The 18,304-nt window shown below is 37.6% G+C and overlaps 1 protein-coding gene across 1 annotated transcript in view; it reads right to left on the bottom strand.

The window, feature by feature from the left end:
• Positions 1–10,441: 10,441 nt before the first annotated feature.
• The window catches only part of SNX9 (sorting nexin 9), a 114,454-nt gene continuing 106,591 nt past the window's right edge, over positions 10,442–18,304 (bottom strand). Inside the window, exons 16-18 of the mRNA XM_074309436.1 lie at positions 18,091–18,205; positions 15,291–15,382; positions 10,442–12,254 (exon numbers count right to left, since the gene is read on the bottom strand). Of these exons, the coding sequence (XP_074165537.1) occupies positions 12,207–12,254; positions 15,291–15,382; positions 18,091–18,205 (255 nt within the window). The 3' untranslated portion in view covers positions 10,442–12,206. The remainder of the gene's footprint in view (positions 12,255–15,290; positions 15,383–18,090; positions 18,206–18,304) is intronic.

Here is an 18,304-nt window from a genome sequence, read left to right on the forward strand (position 1 = left end):
TCCTCACAGAGAAATTATCAGAGATCCTGGGATGACAAAAACTCAGTTAATAACTTTGAGTATAAGGAGATGCCCTTCATGTTGTGTAAATGTTAAGAGTCCATGTGCTCATAATATGAATCTATACAATTTTGTAAGACAGTGGAAAACGAATGAACACCTGATGAGGAAGAGGAAGAGACCATGGAGTCAAACAGTAGGTCATTCTTGAATGGTTCAAGATAGAAATAAGAATCATGAAAGCAGAATTTATGGTTTGCATGAGAGATAAAATAGAAATACTCGAAAGGGAGAACAACTTCTTAAAAATGCATGTGTATAGAAGGGCAGGACAATTGGAAGAAGACAAGCAAAAAAGCAATAATGTAAGAAGAAAACATTATCTCTATACAAGCAAACACAATATATTGATATTGAAAAAAAGGCTTTCCAGAGACAAAGATTAGAGGTCTCCTAGAAGGACATGAAGTACTCAAAAGGCTTTACTTCATTTTTGTTCCTTTCAAAACAGGTTCTACTAACTCACAAGTTTCCCTATTGGATAAACATGAATGTAGAAACCTCTTCCAGAGTCAGCCCTACCTACAAGTGTACCTCACTGATAGGCAGCTTGGTGGTACAGTGGATAGAGTACAGATCTGGAGTCAGACAGATTCATTTTCCTATGTTCAAATTCAGCCTGTGACACTTACCAGCGGCATGAACTTGGGCCTAGTTTCTTTCTCTGTAAAATGAGCCAGAAATGGCAAACTCAAGGAAACCCTAAGTGAGGTCTCAAAAAATTGGACAACATAACTGGGGAAAAAAAAAACAAAACAAAAAACCACCAAAATCCTAAAACAAATGATTGAACAACTTATTGGCCCTCTGGGATCAAATAAAAAGTCTAATCATTCTTGTTCCTCAAAATGCTTGCTCATCAAAATACACATCATTTCAGGTTCATGTGTACCTAGTTAAATGAGGTACAAACTTTCTGGAATAAAAGTATAGACAATAATTGAAGTACAAAGATGAAAACCTACACTTCAACCAAAAAGTGAGATCTCCATTAGGCAGAGGAAAGGTGAATAGATTTAGGATTCGTTTGAAGGGCTTACTTAGCTTCAGGAATACATAAGGCTGGCTCATGGCAAAATGGATGCAGTGACATGCATATTTATGGATCTGATCTAGTTCTTGCTTGGACAGATGTTTTTTCTTTAGCAGTTCTTCTGTGATATAGTAATTAATCCATTAGCATGCTTATCTATAATCTTATCATACCGGATATGTACCCTATATTTGTGAAGTTATAATTATAATCTAAAATAGTAAATGCATTAACTCTGGGGGAGGAGGAGACTAGGGTTCAGATAAGGAAGAAAGTGACTAAAAAGTTTTCACAGTGATTCCTTTTCAGTTGGCCCCATTTCCCTCTCCTTAGAAAAAAGCCTGATCCTTTTAACTAAGATCTTAACTATAATTTCTCATAACTGCTCCTTGATTCACTTTCCTGGCCAATTAACTCTTGATTCTGGACAATAATCTTGATTCTTTTTCCTGGCCAAATCTCTTCCCTTTGTTTTAGGTTTAATTAATATAGAAGAAATAATAATAATAATGATAAGCTCCTTTGCCATTCTGCACCAGTGAGAATGGCTTTTTGGGGGAAAGCTGAAGAAAGGTTTTTTTTTTTTTTGTTTTTTTTTTGCTGACTTGCCAAAAAACTAAGAATAACTTTAAATTAGTAAAGCATCACCTTTGAGGCCTAGCCAGCTGTCCACAGGACAGTTTGGTTTTTTAAAGACCATTCATCATTTTGGACAGGATCAAGTTTATTGAGAAAAATTGTTAAATCCTTTCTACACACAAGCTGATGTGTATATTAAGTGCTGTGGAATCAAAGTCTTCTGACCACATTACATTTCACCAGGAATAGGAGAGCTTACACTCACATATATATTAGTTTTCCATTTATGAAATAGCAATAGTGATTATTTGAGAAATAAAAGGAAGGAATGGAGGAAGAGGAAAGAGAGAAAGTTAGAAAGAGAAAATAAAGGAAGAGGGAAAGCAAGGAGGGAGGAAAGAATGAAAGGAGAGGAGAGATGTAGCTAGATATCCAGGAAGGGAAGCAAAGAAAAAGGAATGGAAGGGAAAAAGAAATAAAGCAATAAGATAGGAAAGGAGGAAGAAAGAGAAAGAAAGAAGAATGAGAGAGAGGAGGGGAAGAGAAGGGGCAGAGAGAGGGAGGTGGGTACCAGGAGAGAGAGAGAGAGAGAGAGAGAGAGAGAGAGAGAGAGAGAGAGAGAGAGAGAGAGAGAGAGAGAGAGAGAGAGAGAGAGAGGTAGAGGGGGGAGAAAGGTAGGGAGGGACAGAGACAGAGAGAATTGGCACTGTCAGTGCAGGTGCTAAGAATTAATTATTGTCTGCAAGTTACTTTGAGACAGACACATATCCAGTTTTCCTACATCCCCTTTTTGGCTTTCATCCATAAGGGCCCTTGCTAGGAGAAGTCTGCACACAGGGAAGCTGCTGTGACCCGGTATCCTTTGGTCACTTGTGAGTTGGCAGCCTGCCCTGTCTGAGGCTGAGAGCAGTCTGCAAAGTTACAGTTCTGCACACTCTGTTCGCCTCTGCCCTGCCCTCCCCTGCTCTGCCTTTTCAATGTGTTGCAACTCTGAACCCAAATAATGGGCCAAGGAAACTCCCCTAGTTACTGCTTGAACTTGAGTTGCTTTAGAAGGGATTCAGAAAGCTGCCTCCTACAGATTCAGGGGAGGGCATTCATTACCCCACACCCGCTGACAGCTCAGGTCCTATTGGATTGTAAGATCCTCAAAGGAAGGCTCTGCCTTCTGGACTACCTTTACCTTCTCCAAACGCTTAGCACAGCGCCTAGCACAGCGCCTAGCACATACATAGTAGGCTCTGCTGACAACTGCCTGGCTGACTGATGAAGTCGCTGCCATCCACAGGTTCTGGTTTAATTTTCTATAGGTAAAAAGGATTCTTAACTCTTTCTTCCTTCCTTCTCCCCGCCACCCTGGAAATCTAGTAAATCCTATAGAAAGGATTTCTCAAAATCCTTCAAAATAATTTTTAAAAATGCATAAATAAGATACATAAGATCATGAAAGATACTTTTGAAAAATTAAAAAATAACATATTCATACACTCAGATAAAGAATTGATGCTCGAGAAAAATGATTTAAGGTACATATTCAAAGAGCCAATTTTTATGGCTGTTTTTTGCTTTTATACCACTATTATTTCTGAATATATGCTTCTGCCTCCCATCCTAGAGAGATGGATTTTCAAATCACATTTTTCTAACATGGAAAATCATTGCACTGTCTGGGGAGTAGAGACAGAAGCCTGTAGATAAGAGAGAGGAAACAAAACTACTGTTATAGGATCATAGGTTTAGATATGGGAGATCCTTTAGACATAAATTGGAATAATCTATTTGCACAGGAGCAGAATGAAGATTTGTCCAGAGATTTGAGCCAAAATTTTCTGACTCCACATCCAGAGCTCTTTCCACTATATTATAGCATCTTCCACACTACGGAGAAAGAAATAATCATGTGATATTGGGGATTAAATTATCTCAAAAAACATTTTTGTGTCTCAGTTTTTCTTAGTTCTCTTTCAATCCTAAATGAATTACTATTTCACTCCCCTCCCCACGTTTTGTTTTGTTTTGTTTTTTTCTTTTTGGTCAGTTTCTTCTTTCACAACATTATTATTATTATGGGAATGTCTTTTTACATCCCACCTTCTTAAACTGCGGTTCACTACCCTATACTGTTGTCTGTAACAATATGGAGGTTGCAAAATTATTATTTATTACCATTATTATCATTTGATTTGTATACCTATTTTATATACCTATATACTTGGGTCATATAAAAATTAGCTTTATTATCATCAGTAAATGTTTGATTTGTATATCTATTTTATATACCTATATACTTGGGTAATGTAAAAAAAGCATGAGTGGGAAAAGTTTAGTCCCGTTTTACATAATTGCACATATATAACCTATATCAAATTACTTCCTGTTTTAGGTAGTAGGGAGGGAACACAGAGAGAAAAATTTGGAACTCAAAATTTTAAAAAATGAATGTCTTTACATGTAATTGGAAAATAAATGCTATTTAAAATAGTCTTAAATGAATGTTACTATAAAACAATCCTATGACATGTAGTATGGGACTGGGAATTAGAAAGTATAATTAATTATAAACATTAAAATAATATTTATGAAAGCAATAAGAGCATCTGTAAAACAATGACATAATTCAGCAAAAATATACTGTCATGGACTAGTCTAGTACTCAGCCTGGTATGTGAATTTTATGTCATTCCTGACATCTCTCTGCTTCTCAATCTTATAATTAAGTCAACATCTTAAAATGTGTTTTGCTCTTCATAAAACAAATATTTTAAGTTATGGGAAAGCACCACACAGTCCATCCCAGCGTTGGGCATCAGAATCAGATATTGTCAGAGGTAGAAGGCCTCAAGGTCATTTTGCATTTGCTGAAGATCTCTAGAAAAAGAGAGACTACTATTTTCTGAGAAAGCAGATCCTGCTTTTAGGGGAGCTCTAATTGTTAGAAATTTTTCTCCAACATCAAAACTAAATCAGCTTCTTTAAACTCCTTTCCATCTTTCTCCTAGTTCTACCCTTTTTTGTTCTTGTTGAGTCATTTTTCAGTCATGTCCAGTTCTTTATCCCATCTGGAGTTTTCTTGGCAAAGATAATCTAGTGGCTTGTCATTTCCTCTAGATGAGGAAACTGAGGCAAGCAAGGTGAAGTGACTTGTCCAGTGTCACATAGCTATTAAGTGTCTGAGGCTGAATTTGAACTCAGGAAAATGAATCTAATTGACTTCAGGCCTGGCACTGTTATATAAAATTTAAAGATTAGCACAATTTAGTCATTTACATTGAATACAAGAGGACTATAACTAAGGACATGCTTCTCTAAAAACCCTCTCATTCTACAGATTGGGAGACGGAGGTTCAGAGAAGCTAAAGTTAAACAAAGCCTGCCCAAATAGGATGGAAACTTTGATCCTCTGATTTTACAACTAGAGCTTTTTCTACTGTCTAAGGATGCCCTACTCCAATTATTTCTATTTCTAATAACTTTATAGTTTAAATATAAATATATAATTTGCATATATGTATATTTATAGATATGTACATAGATATATTTATGTCCATATATATTTAGGTTTTGTAAATATCTTGGTAAGTTAATGCTCAAGGATTTTAAATTTTGTTACTATTATGAAGAAATACAGTGATATGTATGTTTTATTTCTTCCTTTATTTCCCACATATAAAAATTACACCATTATGTCTTGAAATAGTTCCATCTTCATTTCTGGGAACATAGTTGGTATAAATATAACATTAATTTTTTTTTTTTTTTACTTCTAATGATTTCTCTTGGATTTCTTAGATTTATTATTTTTTCTTCAACTTATTGGAACTTTTTTGTTCGCATAATTTTTTTCTATGAATACATGTAATTATTGAAATATTAATCAAATTCATACCTTATATTCTTTGTTTAGATAAAACTGTTTTGATTTCTGAAATCTTTCACCAGTTCAGCAATTCTATACTATTCTGTTTCCTTTGTTTTTAAATTGTATTTTATTTTTTCAAACACATGCAAAGATAATGTTCAACATTTACCTTTGCAAAACTTTGTGTTCCAAATTTTTCTCCCTTTTTTCTCCCCAGACAGCAAACAATCTGTAATAGATTAAATATATTGCACAATTCTTTACTTCTTTTAGAAATTTTCTTTGAGCTCTTTTGACCTTTTGTGTGGGGGGGAAGGAAAGGAATTTTATTTTATTCTGCCATCAATGACACATCAATATAGGTAATTTTTACACTGACAAATAATAGAAAATAAGACTTCTATATATGACTGTACATCTTCATATTACTAACAAAACATGAAATACAATGAGCATTAACATAGCTGTGCCACCTTCCTAGAAGCCCCCGTATTTTTATAGATTTCACAGATTTAGACTCTTTTTACAGATGAGGAAACCCAGCCATGTTTCAGGATTTTCCTAGCCTGGAATCCTGACTGTCTGCTGACTTCGGTTTCCATTACATCATATTGCCTCCCTGGACCAGTTAAGCCAGGAGCAGGGCTCCAGCCGCCGGGGTGCGTATGGCCATAAAAGGAAAATGAAAACAAAATCTTAACCTTGGGCTTGGATTTTCTAACGGACATTTCAAAGTAAATGGCTTCTTTAGCAGTCCCAGCCTTCTCTTTCTTCTCTGTAATCACCTTCCCAGTCCAAGAGGGAAAAATAAATCAGGCTAAGTGACTGTCATAGTGATAGTCAAGGAGCTGAAGCTCAAGCTCTTTAACACAAGTTGGGAAGGGGGATGGAGTGAAAGGAGGGAGACAGACAAGGAGAGAAAAATCCCTGAACAGGATGTCACAGCTGCAAAGGATGTCATCAAAAATACAGCTCCAGCAGCATACAGTGGTTGGTTTTCATGAAGTCTGAGAGAAAGAAGGATGTCTTTTTTTTTTTTTTTTTTTTTTCCCCCTGATGTATTGTTTAGGGGCTATCTCCCTGGAATCCATGGGGCTGAAGAGAGTTCTTACTAGGGACAAAGTGCTCTGCATTTTGGGTTATAGTCTGCTAGCACTGAGTAAGGATCTTCTGAGACCAACTAATTCAGCAGCACCTAGGATCCCACTGGGGAGCTGAGTGATTTCAAATAGTCTGCACATCTATGAGCAAGAAAATGTGTCTTGGACACATTTTATCTTGCAAAAAAAAAAATGCTATTGTGACTGACAAAATTTGAATTTAGTTCAAAATGTTACTGACTTCACAGTACCTTGTCTTATTTTCTCAATGGTTTTAACAGCATGATCATCAACCTTTGGGGATTTACTTTTGACATTAATAAAAGATTCTCATATCAAAGTTCTTAACTTAAGGTCAGTAAACCTTTTTTATCTAACCATACCTATATATATATATATATATATATATACTGTATTTCAATATAATTTATTTTTTTTATCATCCTATGTATTTTATTTTATACATTAAAAACATTTTGAGAATAGATTCAGGCTAAAAAGGTCTATGACACAAAAAGTCTAATCTAATACTCATTTTATGTAGGCCATAAGAAAGGTGATGGCAAGCTGAAGGCTGAACAGCTAGGTAATTATTGTGACAGAGGCAAGACTAGAAATTGGGTCTATTACAATATCTTGCTGCTTCTATAGGATTAATTTGAAATTCAATTATGATGCACATCCCCTCACTTACTATATGACTCTTCTAACACAAATACAGCCATGACCTAAGAGACTAACCAAATGAATAGGACTGAAATTTGCTTTTTCACTAAATACAAGTTTTATGACCTGCCCCTCTTTTGCCGCTGAGTCACCATTTGGCTAACTGGAGTTCTAGCTATCCTATGAATTATAATTATCTTCAAAGCATAGCTCATGAGCCCCCACCATGCATTTTACTTTTCAATAAGCCAGATGGCACCCTCATTTTATAACAAAGATAATTTTAATTAGAGATGATATTCCCCCCTACCTCCTAACTCTTGATTTAATTCTCTTTCCAATATAAATACATCCTGTGGACCTCCACAGAAATTATCTGTGGGGAAAGTCTAATGGCTAAGGCATCTTTATGAAGGGATGTGGAAGTGGGGAACCTGTAGACCCACGGTATAAATATGGAGATATTTACCTCCCACGCCACAAAGCTTTTGATCTCTCCTGATGGACTTTCCCTGCTAAAGCTTTGGTAACTTCCTTTAAAAACTGCTAATTTCACAAGCCCTGAGAAGTTTCCACCATCAGAGTGGAGTCCAGCAGCTCAGGAATGTTAATAAACTTACTTGAATTCATTCTTTTTCTTAATTGTCCCATTCCTACTGAGACCTGGTTCCGTCCAGATGCTACAGCCTTTTTAGCAATGGTTACTCATGCAGGCGTCTCCACTTAACTCTTTCCAGTCTGGTTTCCAATCTATCATTCAATGAAACCTTTCTGGATACATCTGTTAATCCTCTCCAATTTATCTTGGTATGAAGTTGTTTGCATGGAGTCTCTCCCATTAGACTGTGAGCTCAAGAGCAGGGACTGCTTTTTTGCCATTTTTCTGTATCTCCAGAGCTTAGCCCAGTGCCTGGCACAAATGCTCAGACTTCACTAAACACCTTCCTGTTACACTTTCCTTTAGATGGTTATCAACTCTGGTTATTATCAAACACTCCTAATACTTTGAAATAACATCCACTGGGAAGGCTGCTGTGGTTAATGAGCCTTCAGAAAAGAGGGTACTGTTCTTTCTATTCCATCAGCCAGCCTCTTTCTTTAGCCTCCTTTTTGAGGTCCTTTCCTAGCAATCTGGGCAGAGAGGATGACAGTGGGTAGAGGATTTGCTGGTTCATTGGAAAGAAGACTCAGTTTGCCATTATTGACTTTTCCCGAGTCTTAGTTTTGATTCTGTGGAATTTGCTTCAGCTGTCAAAGGTTCTTAGTTTTTTTCAGCTAAGAATTGGGAAGCTTGCTCCAGTCTTCTAGGACTACTAGACTGTGCTGGGAACATTCCTGGATCTTCTCAATGAGGGTTCTCAGCCAATGCTATGGAATTTCATTCTCCCCAGATGGCTACACCAGAAGTCATAGACTAGGGTCAAGTATGCCCTTTAACCCCTTAATAGAATTCATTAACTGCTTTTATTTCTTCTTAGCTCAGTTAGATTCTCCTTAGCTTATTTAACTTGTTCAGTTATGTGTGTGACTCTGCTGATGCCATGTGGGGTTTTCTTAGCAAAGATAATGAAGTGGTTTGCCATTTTCTTCGCCAGTGGATTAAGGCAAAAAGAGATTAAATGATTTGCCCAGAATCATCCAGCTACTTTGAATCTGAGGGTAGATTTAAATTTTAACCTAATTGAATTAAGTTATCCTCCCCAGGTTCTCCTGGATTGACTGTTACCTAATTTATTGTCAGAAATACATTTTAGGGTTAAAGTAAAATTTTCCCAGGATCCATTTCCTCAAATATAAAAGGATAATTAAGGAATATTATGGTGGGGAAGAGAGTGATTAATTTAGGAGATACAAAAACGAAAGTTATGTTTTTTACATTTTTTATTTTTCATTTTGTTTATTCATTTATTTTAATGTTTAAAAATTTTTTTAAATGTTTTTAAAAAAATGTTTTTTAAACTATAGTAAAGTTCTAATCTAACTTTATAATCTCCGGCTAGCCTTTTCTAAAGGGCTACTCCTATGCAAATTTCAACTACTAGATGGCTAAAGAATCATAAGACCTTGACCCTTTTTTTCTACGAGTGTTGACAATCCACCCTGGAATACTCACTTTTACCACCCACCTCCAATGTTGCCAAGACCCATGGATTTCACCTTTGCAATCTCTTGAGACCTACAGATCTTTTTTCTGAGACCTGCAGGACTTCATCACCTCACACCTGGATTAACACCGTGGTCTCTCCCTTTTCAATCCATCCTTTAGCCACTCAAGTGATTTTCCTAACACTTGGGTTTAAACTGTGGTGATCCTCCAATGTGATAAACTCCAGTGGCTCACTGCCAGGATCAACTACAGAATCCTCTAGCCTCCCTAGTGGCCTTTTCCCCAGTTTTCCTAATCTTCCTCTTCAGGATTTTCCAACCCAGCAAAAGAGGGCACCTTGTTGTTCCCCAAACAAGACACTCCCATCTCTCCTCTGAGCATTTTCTCTGGCTTTCTTTCACACCTGAATTCCTTTCTCCTTCCCACCTCAGTCCTATGACTTCCCTGGTTTCCTTCAAGTCCCAGCTACCTTCCACAAGAATCTGTTCTCAATCCCTTTTAGTTCTAGTGCCTTCCCACTGTTGAATGTCTCTATTCTTATTTTGCTGGTCTGTACACATTTTTGTTGTTGTTTTTGCTGGGATTAAGTGACTTGCCCAGGATCACACAACTAGGAAATATTAAGTGTCTGAGGTCATATTTGAACTTGGGTCCTTCTGACTTCAAGGCTGATGTTCTATCTACTGTGCCACTTAGCTGCCCCATCTATACCTATTTGTTTGCTTGTTGTCTTCCCATAAGCAACTAAAGTCCTACGACACAATGTGGGAATTTAAAAAATTTGACTGTACATGTTAATAACAAGGTTATTTTCTTGCTTTCTCAACTGGGGTTAAGGAAAAAGGAATGTAGGAGGAAGAGAAAGTGGATTTTAATTTGAAAACAAAATAAAGTAAGACAGTTTTTAAAATTTAGTAAGTCAAAAGAAAAAAATTCACAATCCATCCCATTTTTTGCAAACATACATCAAACAACAATTAAAGTGGAAAAAAAATGCTGAGGGTATTGTTTTGAAAAAGTGCTTTGAGAATTTACTGTACAGTTTTAACAATTTATTTTATAAGATGCTTCTACATGCATTTCGTGTAAAATATTTATACACAATCTTTACAATTTGTACATATATTAAATGGCTGTATCATAAACATGGCTCTATGGAATTTTATAAAAGGAAAACTTGGGGGAAAATTATTTATAAAATATTAACAAAAACCCCTGACACTGGAGTGTAAGATGTTCGCACATACCCTCATTTTATTGATTTATTTTTGGTTTTATCTTAGACTGGTCTCTATTCTTCCTTCCCTCTAACCATTAATATAGAAAAATGAAAGCAATGTACGACAGTGGAGTAAGAAAGCCACCAGAGCTAATAAGTTATGTCCTAATGTGTCAGCCTCAGGGTTAAGTTCACTTGACTTGTCAAGGCAATATTCGGCAGTAATTGAAGTATAGGCAGTCAGAGAAATTCTGCCTGAGATAAGGCTGGGCACAGGACACAACCAGGGGAAAAACAGTGTCTTTTGAACACAAAAGCACTGAGAATTCCTGGCCATCATTCAGGCATCACAGGGTATTGATCACCTGAAAGGTGGTCTCCATGCTTTTCCCCTGCAATGGCAGGGGAACTGGGAGAGGGAGGTAGATAGGATAGTGGAGGGTCCTTTTCCTTTTGCTGTGAAGTGACTGTGCTTTTTCATCTCTCCTCACCCTCCTGGAAGAAAAGAGTATCCAATGGGGGCACTATGTTCCAACATAAAGACTCTGAACCTGGTGGGGGTTATACCACTACCAGCATTTTGAAGTATCTGGGTGAGGATTAAACAAAAGGAATAAAAGGGGACAACATCTGATAGGAGTGTTTGGTTTACTCCTTTCCCCCCAAAGACCCTTTATACCTAGTATTTCTACTATCATCAGGCTGCCTCATCAGTGGAGGAGGAAACCAGGAGTAAGGGATGTTCAATGATGCCCCTGTGCAATGATTTCTAGCACTTATTACTACCCCAATGACTCCAATCTGAAAGTAGAAATGAGGACTAAGCAAAGCAGTAATTACTTTGAAGACAGTGGATAGATGAGGACACAGAAGTAGGGAAAGGGACCTAAGTGTGCATTTTGTAGCTTATTTTGTCAAGTTTAGATCCTTTTAAAGAGGCATATAGTGAAATACCTTTATTACGTGACAGAGACCTAAAAATCTCAGGGGCTCCATTTTCACCTACTTCCTCTCCCCTGCCTTCCAAATATAAGCAGTTGTGTTTCAAAAGTGTAAATGAAATGTATGTGGATTTTGCTAAATAGTAGACAGGAATCCCCCAAAGACTGTAGAGTTATAAAAATATACAAACATATATATTTTTTATTCTGCATATTTCATGTTTTTAAAGAAATTAGTAATTATCTGACATTGGGTAAGAACTAGAAGATTTTATGTGACTTAGAGATTAGGAATCTATATAAAAATCAATGGGAAAAACTCATTTTTCATCAACAAATCCCAGCAATCTGAAGTATTTTCCAAAAATAGAGAAAGAAATTTGTTTTTTAAATAATGGATATGAAAAATGAACTAAAAAAAAGGGGACACCTTTGAATAAATGATACATTTATAGGCTGGTTAATAAAGTAAACATCTTAATTTTGTGGGTTCTTTTTTTTTTTCTCTCATCCCAGTTATTTTTTTGGTTTTTTTTTGGATGGTGAAGGAAGAAAAAGAACAGAAAACAAACTTTAAATTGCATTGCCCCAAGTCAGAAAGAAGCACTTCGGAGTTTTCTTCCCGTCCCTCTTTATTCTGGTCTACATCACTGGAAAACGGCTGAGGGCCTGCCTCAGCTTTTCTGCAATCTGGAAGAAAGGTTTACACATTAAAACAAATTACAGGTAGAAGTCACACCAACTGCCACTCCTCTCTCTGAAGCTTACCTTCTTTTTATTCTTTGTAATTATTATGAGTTACACATTTTAAGAATATTTATGAACTTTGTTGAAAGTAGACGGTTTAAGTTTTTCTTCTTTTTTTTTTTTGAGAGGCAACTGGGGTTAAGTGACTCATCTAGAGTCACACAGTTAGTATTAGTGTCTGAGGGCAGATTTAAGCTCAGGTGCTCAAGTGCAGGTGCTCTATCCACTGTGCCATCTAGCTGCCCTAGCATTTAAGTTTTTAAGGGCCTATTTTCTTAGGCAACCAAGTTGAATCTAAAATTTTGAACTACTATAACTCTGCCATAAAAATATTTCAATAAAATTTAAAATGATCCTGTGAAATAAAGTACAGCAGTCACAATGGCTGGGTAATGGATGGGGCCATTACCATGGTGCAGTGGCTCCTTGAGTCTTAGGGAGAGAACCTCTGGAACTTACTGAACTAAACATTCTGAGAGGTAACAAAGACCTAAGACTTTCTCCCAGATCACATATGCAATGTGCCATTCTAAGATACACACATACACACAAAATAACGAAAAGTGCTTAATGTCAATATACAAACCTTATTGCATAATGGGAGACTGATGCTTATTTAAATTCTGAGAATTAAATTCAATTATCTCTCATACCCTGTTACCAACCAACTTAAAAAAAAAATAAATCAATAAAAATAATAAAAGAAACTTATTTTTTAAAAGATTAAGTTTTATGGATACTTTTTGGATTTTATGTCATAGTAATTTCTCATTTCACTTCTCTCAAAATTAAAACTTCCCTTTAAATCAGGTTAAGTGGCTTAACCTGGATTCCATGAATTTGGCTGGGAGGTCTCAGTTTCCTTATCTATAAACATTTATTCCCCAGGGTTTTATGAGGTTCAAATGATATGGGTAAATAATGCAATTGTAGTGTGTGTGTAATAGTTACAGGGGTTATGAATTATGTTTACACATATGTAAATATAAAATATGTAGACATACAATTTAAAAGTACGACATGTTTAAATACATTGTATATGTAAAAAAATTTTAATCTGATAAATATTTTCCAATATATATTCAATATAATTGGTTTCCTTTGTAATCCTATGTATTTTATATAGGTTTCATATGGCTGTCAAAAGTGTCCACGACACACACAAAGTTAAGACTGCATGTGATATTCTGCTTTCTATCCTAGTAGTCCTAAGCCTCTCTACTAAGAAGGATGGCATATTCTCTTATTTGTTTTCTGAGACAATCACACAAAACAGCACACAAATATATTTGCTATGTATACAAATATACTTGAGGCATGTGTGTTCAGCGTATCTATTTCAGAGGTTGTAGGTGGAAGGATACAGTAAGTTTTTTGCTCTGGTTTAAAACCTGTGGTGCTAAGAAGATACTTAATCCTGGTGGGTCAGTTACCTTTGCTCATGAGAGTGGAATGTTCCTAGGATAATGGATATGGCTCCACTGTTTCCATGGAATTAAAAATGGGCAGGTAAGCAGATACTGAACTATAAGTGAGACAGATGATTGGATGCCTAAGTATTTGTCTGGGGGAACTGAGAACAAAAGCTTTACTCTTCATTAGCTTTTCAAAAAGATTTATGTTCCATTTATGTATTTGCTTTACATACAATCTGCTGACATGCAATATTAGCTTTCATATAGAGACAGAGAGGAGAGAGAGTAAGGAAAGAAAGAGTGAGAAAGAAAGAGAAGGAGAGAGAGAGAGAGAGAGAGAGAGAGAGAGAGAGAGAGAGAGAGAGAGAGAGAGAGAGAGAGAGAGAGAGAGAAGGAAAGGGAGAGAGAGAAGGAAAGGGAGAGAGAGAGAGAAGGAAAGGGAGAGGGAGAAGGAGAGGGAGAGGGAGAGGGAGAGGGAGAGAGAGAGCGCACATGCATTCAAGGGGAGGCAACAAGGCTCAGCTTTACTTTTTAAATCTCCTTCTGGTACACAAAATACTTGCTGACTGTGAAACCCTTCTTTCACAAAAAGAAAACAGCTCTAGGTTTAATATCTATTCCAGTCTCCATTCCCTGCTGAGGAATCACTGTAAAGCCTACTATAGTGGTGGGATGATCTCATCTTAATTTAGCAATGTTCCTGGTACCCAGAGAAATGGATGATTCATATGTGGTCCAATGGCCATTAAGTGGGGCAGAAGGTGGAAACAAAATAGGGAATTCTTGGGGTCTTAGGAAAACAAGATTCTATTTCCTTTAAAAGAGAACAGAATGGTGTTTTTTTTTCGTGGTATTGAGGGAGGAAAATCAAAGGCATAAACAAAAGACCTTTCCAAAATAGTTGCTATATTCACCTCCTCTCCCAATCACTTGTAAGAAGAGAAGTTCAAATCAAAATCACTTTGAATTTCCCCTCACATTTAGCAAAATTGGCAAAGACGTCAAAAACTGGAGGAAAGAGAGGCACATGAATGGACTATTGGGGGAGTTGTTCCTGCTACTCATCTATGTCAAGGAGCTCAAAGATAGAAAGAAAGCTCCAATCTATTCCAAAATAATCACATCAGAACTTTTCATTTTTAGTGGTGCAAAGATTTTGAAACAATGTAAATGTTTTTTGACCATGAAGTATCTAAACAAATTATGGAATACAAATATCTCAGGATATTACTGTGCCTTAAAAATTAACTATGAAGAATTTATTGAAGTATGGGAAGCTTTAAAAAAGGATAACAGAGTGAAGGCAAACAGAATCAAGACAACAATGTAAAAAACAAAAACTTGAAATGGGCCACTGTAATTTTCATGACCAAGCTTGGCCACAAGATGACAAAAACTACTGCTCTCCCTTCTTAATGGAGGTTGGTGGTGGTGGTGTTGGGGAGGGAAGATCTCTGGGGGTGGAATCTTGCATATACTTTTAGATTCAGTGGATTAAAATAGTGACCATTACATCTTAAATTTGAACCCACCAGTGCAAATGTTTAAAAAAGGAACAACTTACCGTTTCATAAAACTGTACCTGCTGCTCCAGATACAGGCGGATGACACTGTTATAGTCATATATTCGGTTACTGTGAAAGTGATTCATCTCCGCTGCAACCAAACCCAAGACATGTCAGCTTAAGATTTCCCAAAGTAAATGACTCCTCCTTGGTGATGATTACTCACCCAAATACATTTAACCTGGCTGCCTTTAGAGCATACTCAAGCCCTTATCAGTGCATTTTACAAGAGATTGGAAAAAGAATAATAAAACTAAAAGGCAATGGCAGATAAACATTTCTGGATGTGTAATTATAATGTAAATTAGTGACTGCCATGGAAAGGCCTGTATGAGGCAGTTTCATGAGAAAAACTGGAGTCAGGAAAATTTGAAGCTAAAATTTGTCAGATAATTTGCTTACAGCCACATAGCTGGCAAGTTTTTACAGCAGGATTCAAATTCAGTTCTCTTAGACTGTAATGTCAGCATTCTACCCACTATTTGCTTAGCTATCTCTAACACTGAATATTACTATGAAAAAAAGGGGATAGGATCACAGGAAGCTAGTGGAAGGGATTCATTCCTGCCCAGGGCAAAAGATCTGAATTACTGACCATTAAAGAGCTCTTGTAGAAAATGGTCAGCATTATCAGTTATAGAAAATTGGCTACACTGACAGTTCTAAGTTATCGATGACTTCTAACTCTAATAGAAGTTCCTGACCCTGTTGACCATCGAGCACACTTTGCTCACTGAGTTTTCACGGCTCTTCAATCTCTTCATTTCCCTGCTGTCTATGTGGCTGTTCTTCTCCATCCCCTTTGCTGGCCACCCCTACTAACTGGATGGATCTCCCTCTCCATCCCGGCCTCTCCTCTCTCTGCTTGGTGATCCTATCAGTTGTCACAGGGCTGGGGATCACCATCATGTTGGGGACTCCAAGGTGCATGCCGGTGGCCCCACTTCTCCCAAGTGCCAGTGCCACATCTCTAATTACCTCTGGCCATCTCAAACCGGCCATCCCACAGGCATTCCCAGCTTAGCTTACCCCCAAGAGAAGTCACCATGTCTCTCATGGACCAGGCCCTGGGGTTCCACTTTCACCCCCCAACGGACCAGGGGCCTCCAGACCTCGCTTACTTCTACCACTGGGTCTCCTCTGTCTGGGCTCTCACGGAACTGCCCTCGTTCACAAGCTCTCGTTGCCTTTTCTGGCGCTGCTGCTGCAGCCACCCTAATTTCCCAGCCCTGGGCCTCTCTGTACTCGAATCCTTTTCTCACATAGCTAACAAAATGACTTCCCTAACAGTGGCAGTCTAGTCCAGAGTCACACGCCTCCCCTTCCTGAGCTCAAATCTGGCCTCAGACACTTCCTAACCATGTGACCCTGGGCAAGGCACTTCATTGTTTGCCTCAGTTTCCTCACTTGTAAAAATGAGGAGGAAAAGGATACAGCAAACTATTTTGGAATCTTTGCCAAGAAAACCCCCCACGGGGTCATGAATAGCCAGATGCTCTCAAGTCTCCACTGGGTCTCTACTGCCTCTAATAAGCAAACAGCTCCTCTGTTGGATTGGGCCACCTCTCCCCGCTGCCTCCCCACATGCCCCAGTCGGGCCCTATGGGTCAGGGGCCCCTCCTCCCTCACGGTGGCCATGGCCGGGACGCCCTGTACCTCTACTTCTGAAGCTTGCCAGAGGGCCTCTCCCCGGCATACCTGTGCCTTCTCTCCCTGGGCACAGGGGGAGGCTCCAATGGCGGGCACCTTCCTTTGATGCCCCTGTGTGTCTAGCAGCCACAAAAGGATCTGGCACGGACAATAGCTGATAAGGGTGACTAACATTTATAGATTGCTTTAAAATATTGCCTCATTTCACCCTCCCAACAACCCAGGATGTCTTATCATTCAGTCGTGACCCTGAGACCCGAGACCCCACTGAGGGTTCTCCTGCAAAGACACTGGAATGGCTTGTCATTCCTTCTCCAACTCCTGTGACAGGTGGGGAAACTAAGGCAGACAGAACCCAAGGCCACACCGCTAGTAAGTGTCTGAGGCTGGATTTGCATTCAGGATTCACTGATTTCTGGGCATGGTGTTCTATTAACTGTTTCATTATCACGTCATTTATTTTATCATATTATCATTTAATAAAACTTTAAGAATTATGAGCTTAAAAAAAAAAAAAAAAAAAAAAAGAATCACATTTAAAATGTTGTACTGACTCTTTCTATGGGAAATATCAAGCCAAATTAGTTTTTATCTACTGGGAAAACTAGCCCTGGTTTGCTTTGGCTCTGACAGCTTAGTTAATTTCAAAGCATCTCAAAAATCTATTTTACAGAAAAGAAAGGCTAGAATTTGAACTGAGATGGGGAGTGAGTTCCAGACTATGATGGTAACAGAATAACCCAAATTTAATTTTGGGATGTAAAAAGATAAAGGTAAAGATGTTGGCAATGAGAGCTAAAGAGGTGACTTCCATCACCTATAAGAATTGGATTTAAAAAAAAAAAAAAAAAAGTTATATTATGGACAAGTTGTCCATTATGGCTGAATAGCCACCTGTGGGAAAGTGTGATTAAATATGATAATCTGATTATGCCTTGTGATCACAGGAAACACAGAAGCTTCTTAGGTTGTTTTAAAGATAAACCCACATTTTAGATTCAGTGGTAAATTTTCTTCAAAGTCATTCAGCTAATTGTTGTTTATATTTGGATCTCATTGCTATCAAAGAATTTCTACATTAAAAACATTTCCCCTGAGTGCCAGCTAGTGATCATAAACCACAATTAGACAAAGAGTTTTCATATTTACCTTGTAGTGCATAAGACATTATGCCTACACGCTTCACCATGTTTTGTTTGTCCTGGGGGGTGATTTTACTGGTTGCAACCAACTTATCACTTTCTTTCACCTTTTCTATTGCTCCCTGTCAAATACAAAATCAGGCATTATTAGCTAAGCCAATACACAACAAAAGGCTTCTCTATACATACTGTCCATGAGAAAGATGCTCCTGTGTTCTAAA

This window comes from Sminthopsis crassicaudata, chromosome 4, assembly GCF_048593235.1.
Source record: "Sminthopsis crassicaudata isolate SCR6 chromosome 4, ASM4859323v1, whole genome shotgun sequence".
NCBI classification, from domain to species: domain Eukaryota; kingdom Metazoa; phylum Chordata; class Mammalia; order Dasyuromorphia; family Dasyuridae; genus Sminthopsis; species Sminthopsis crassicaudata.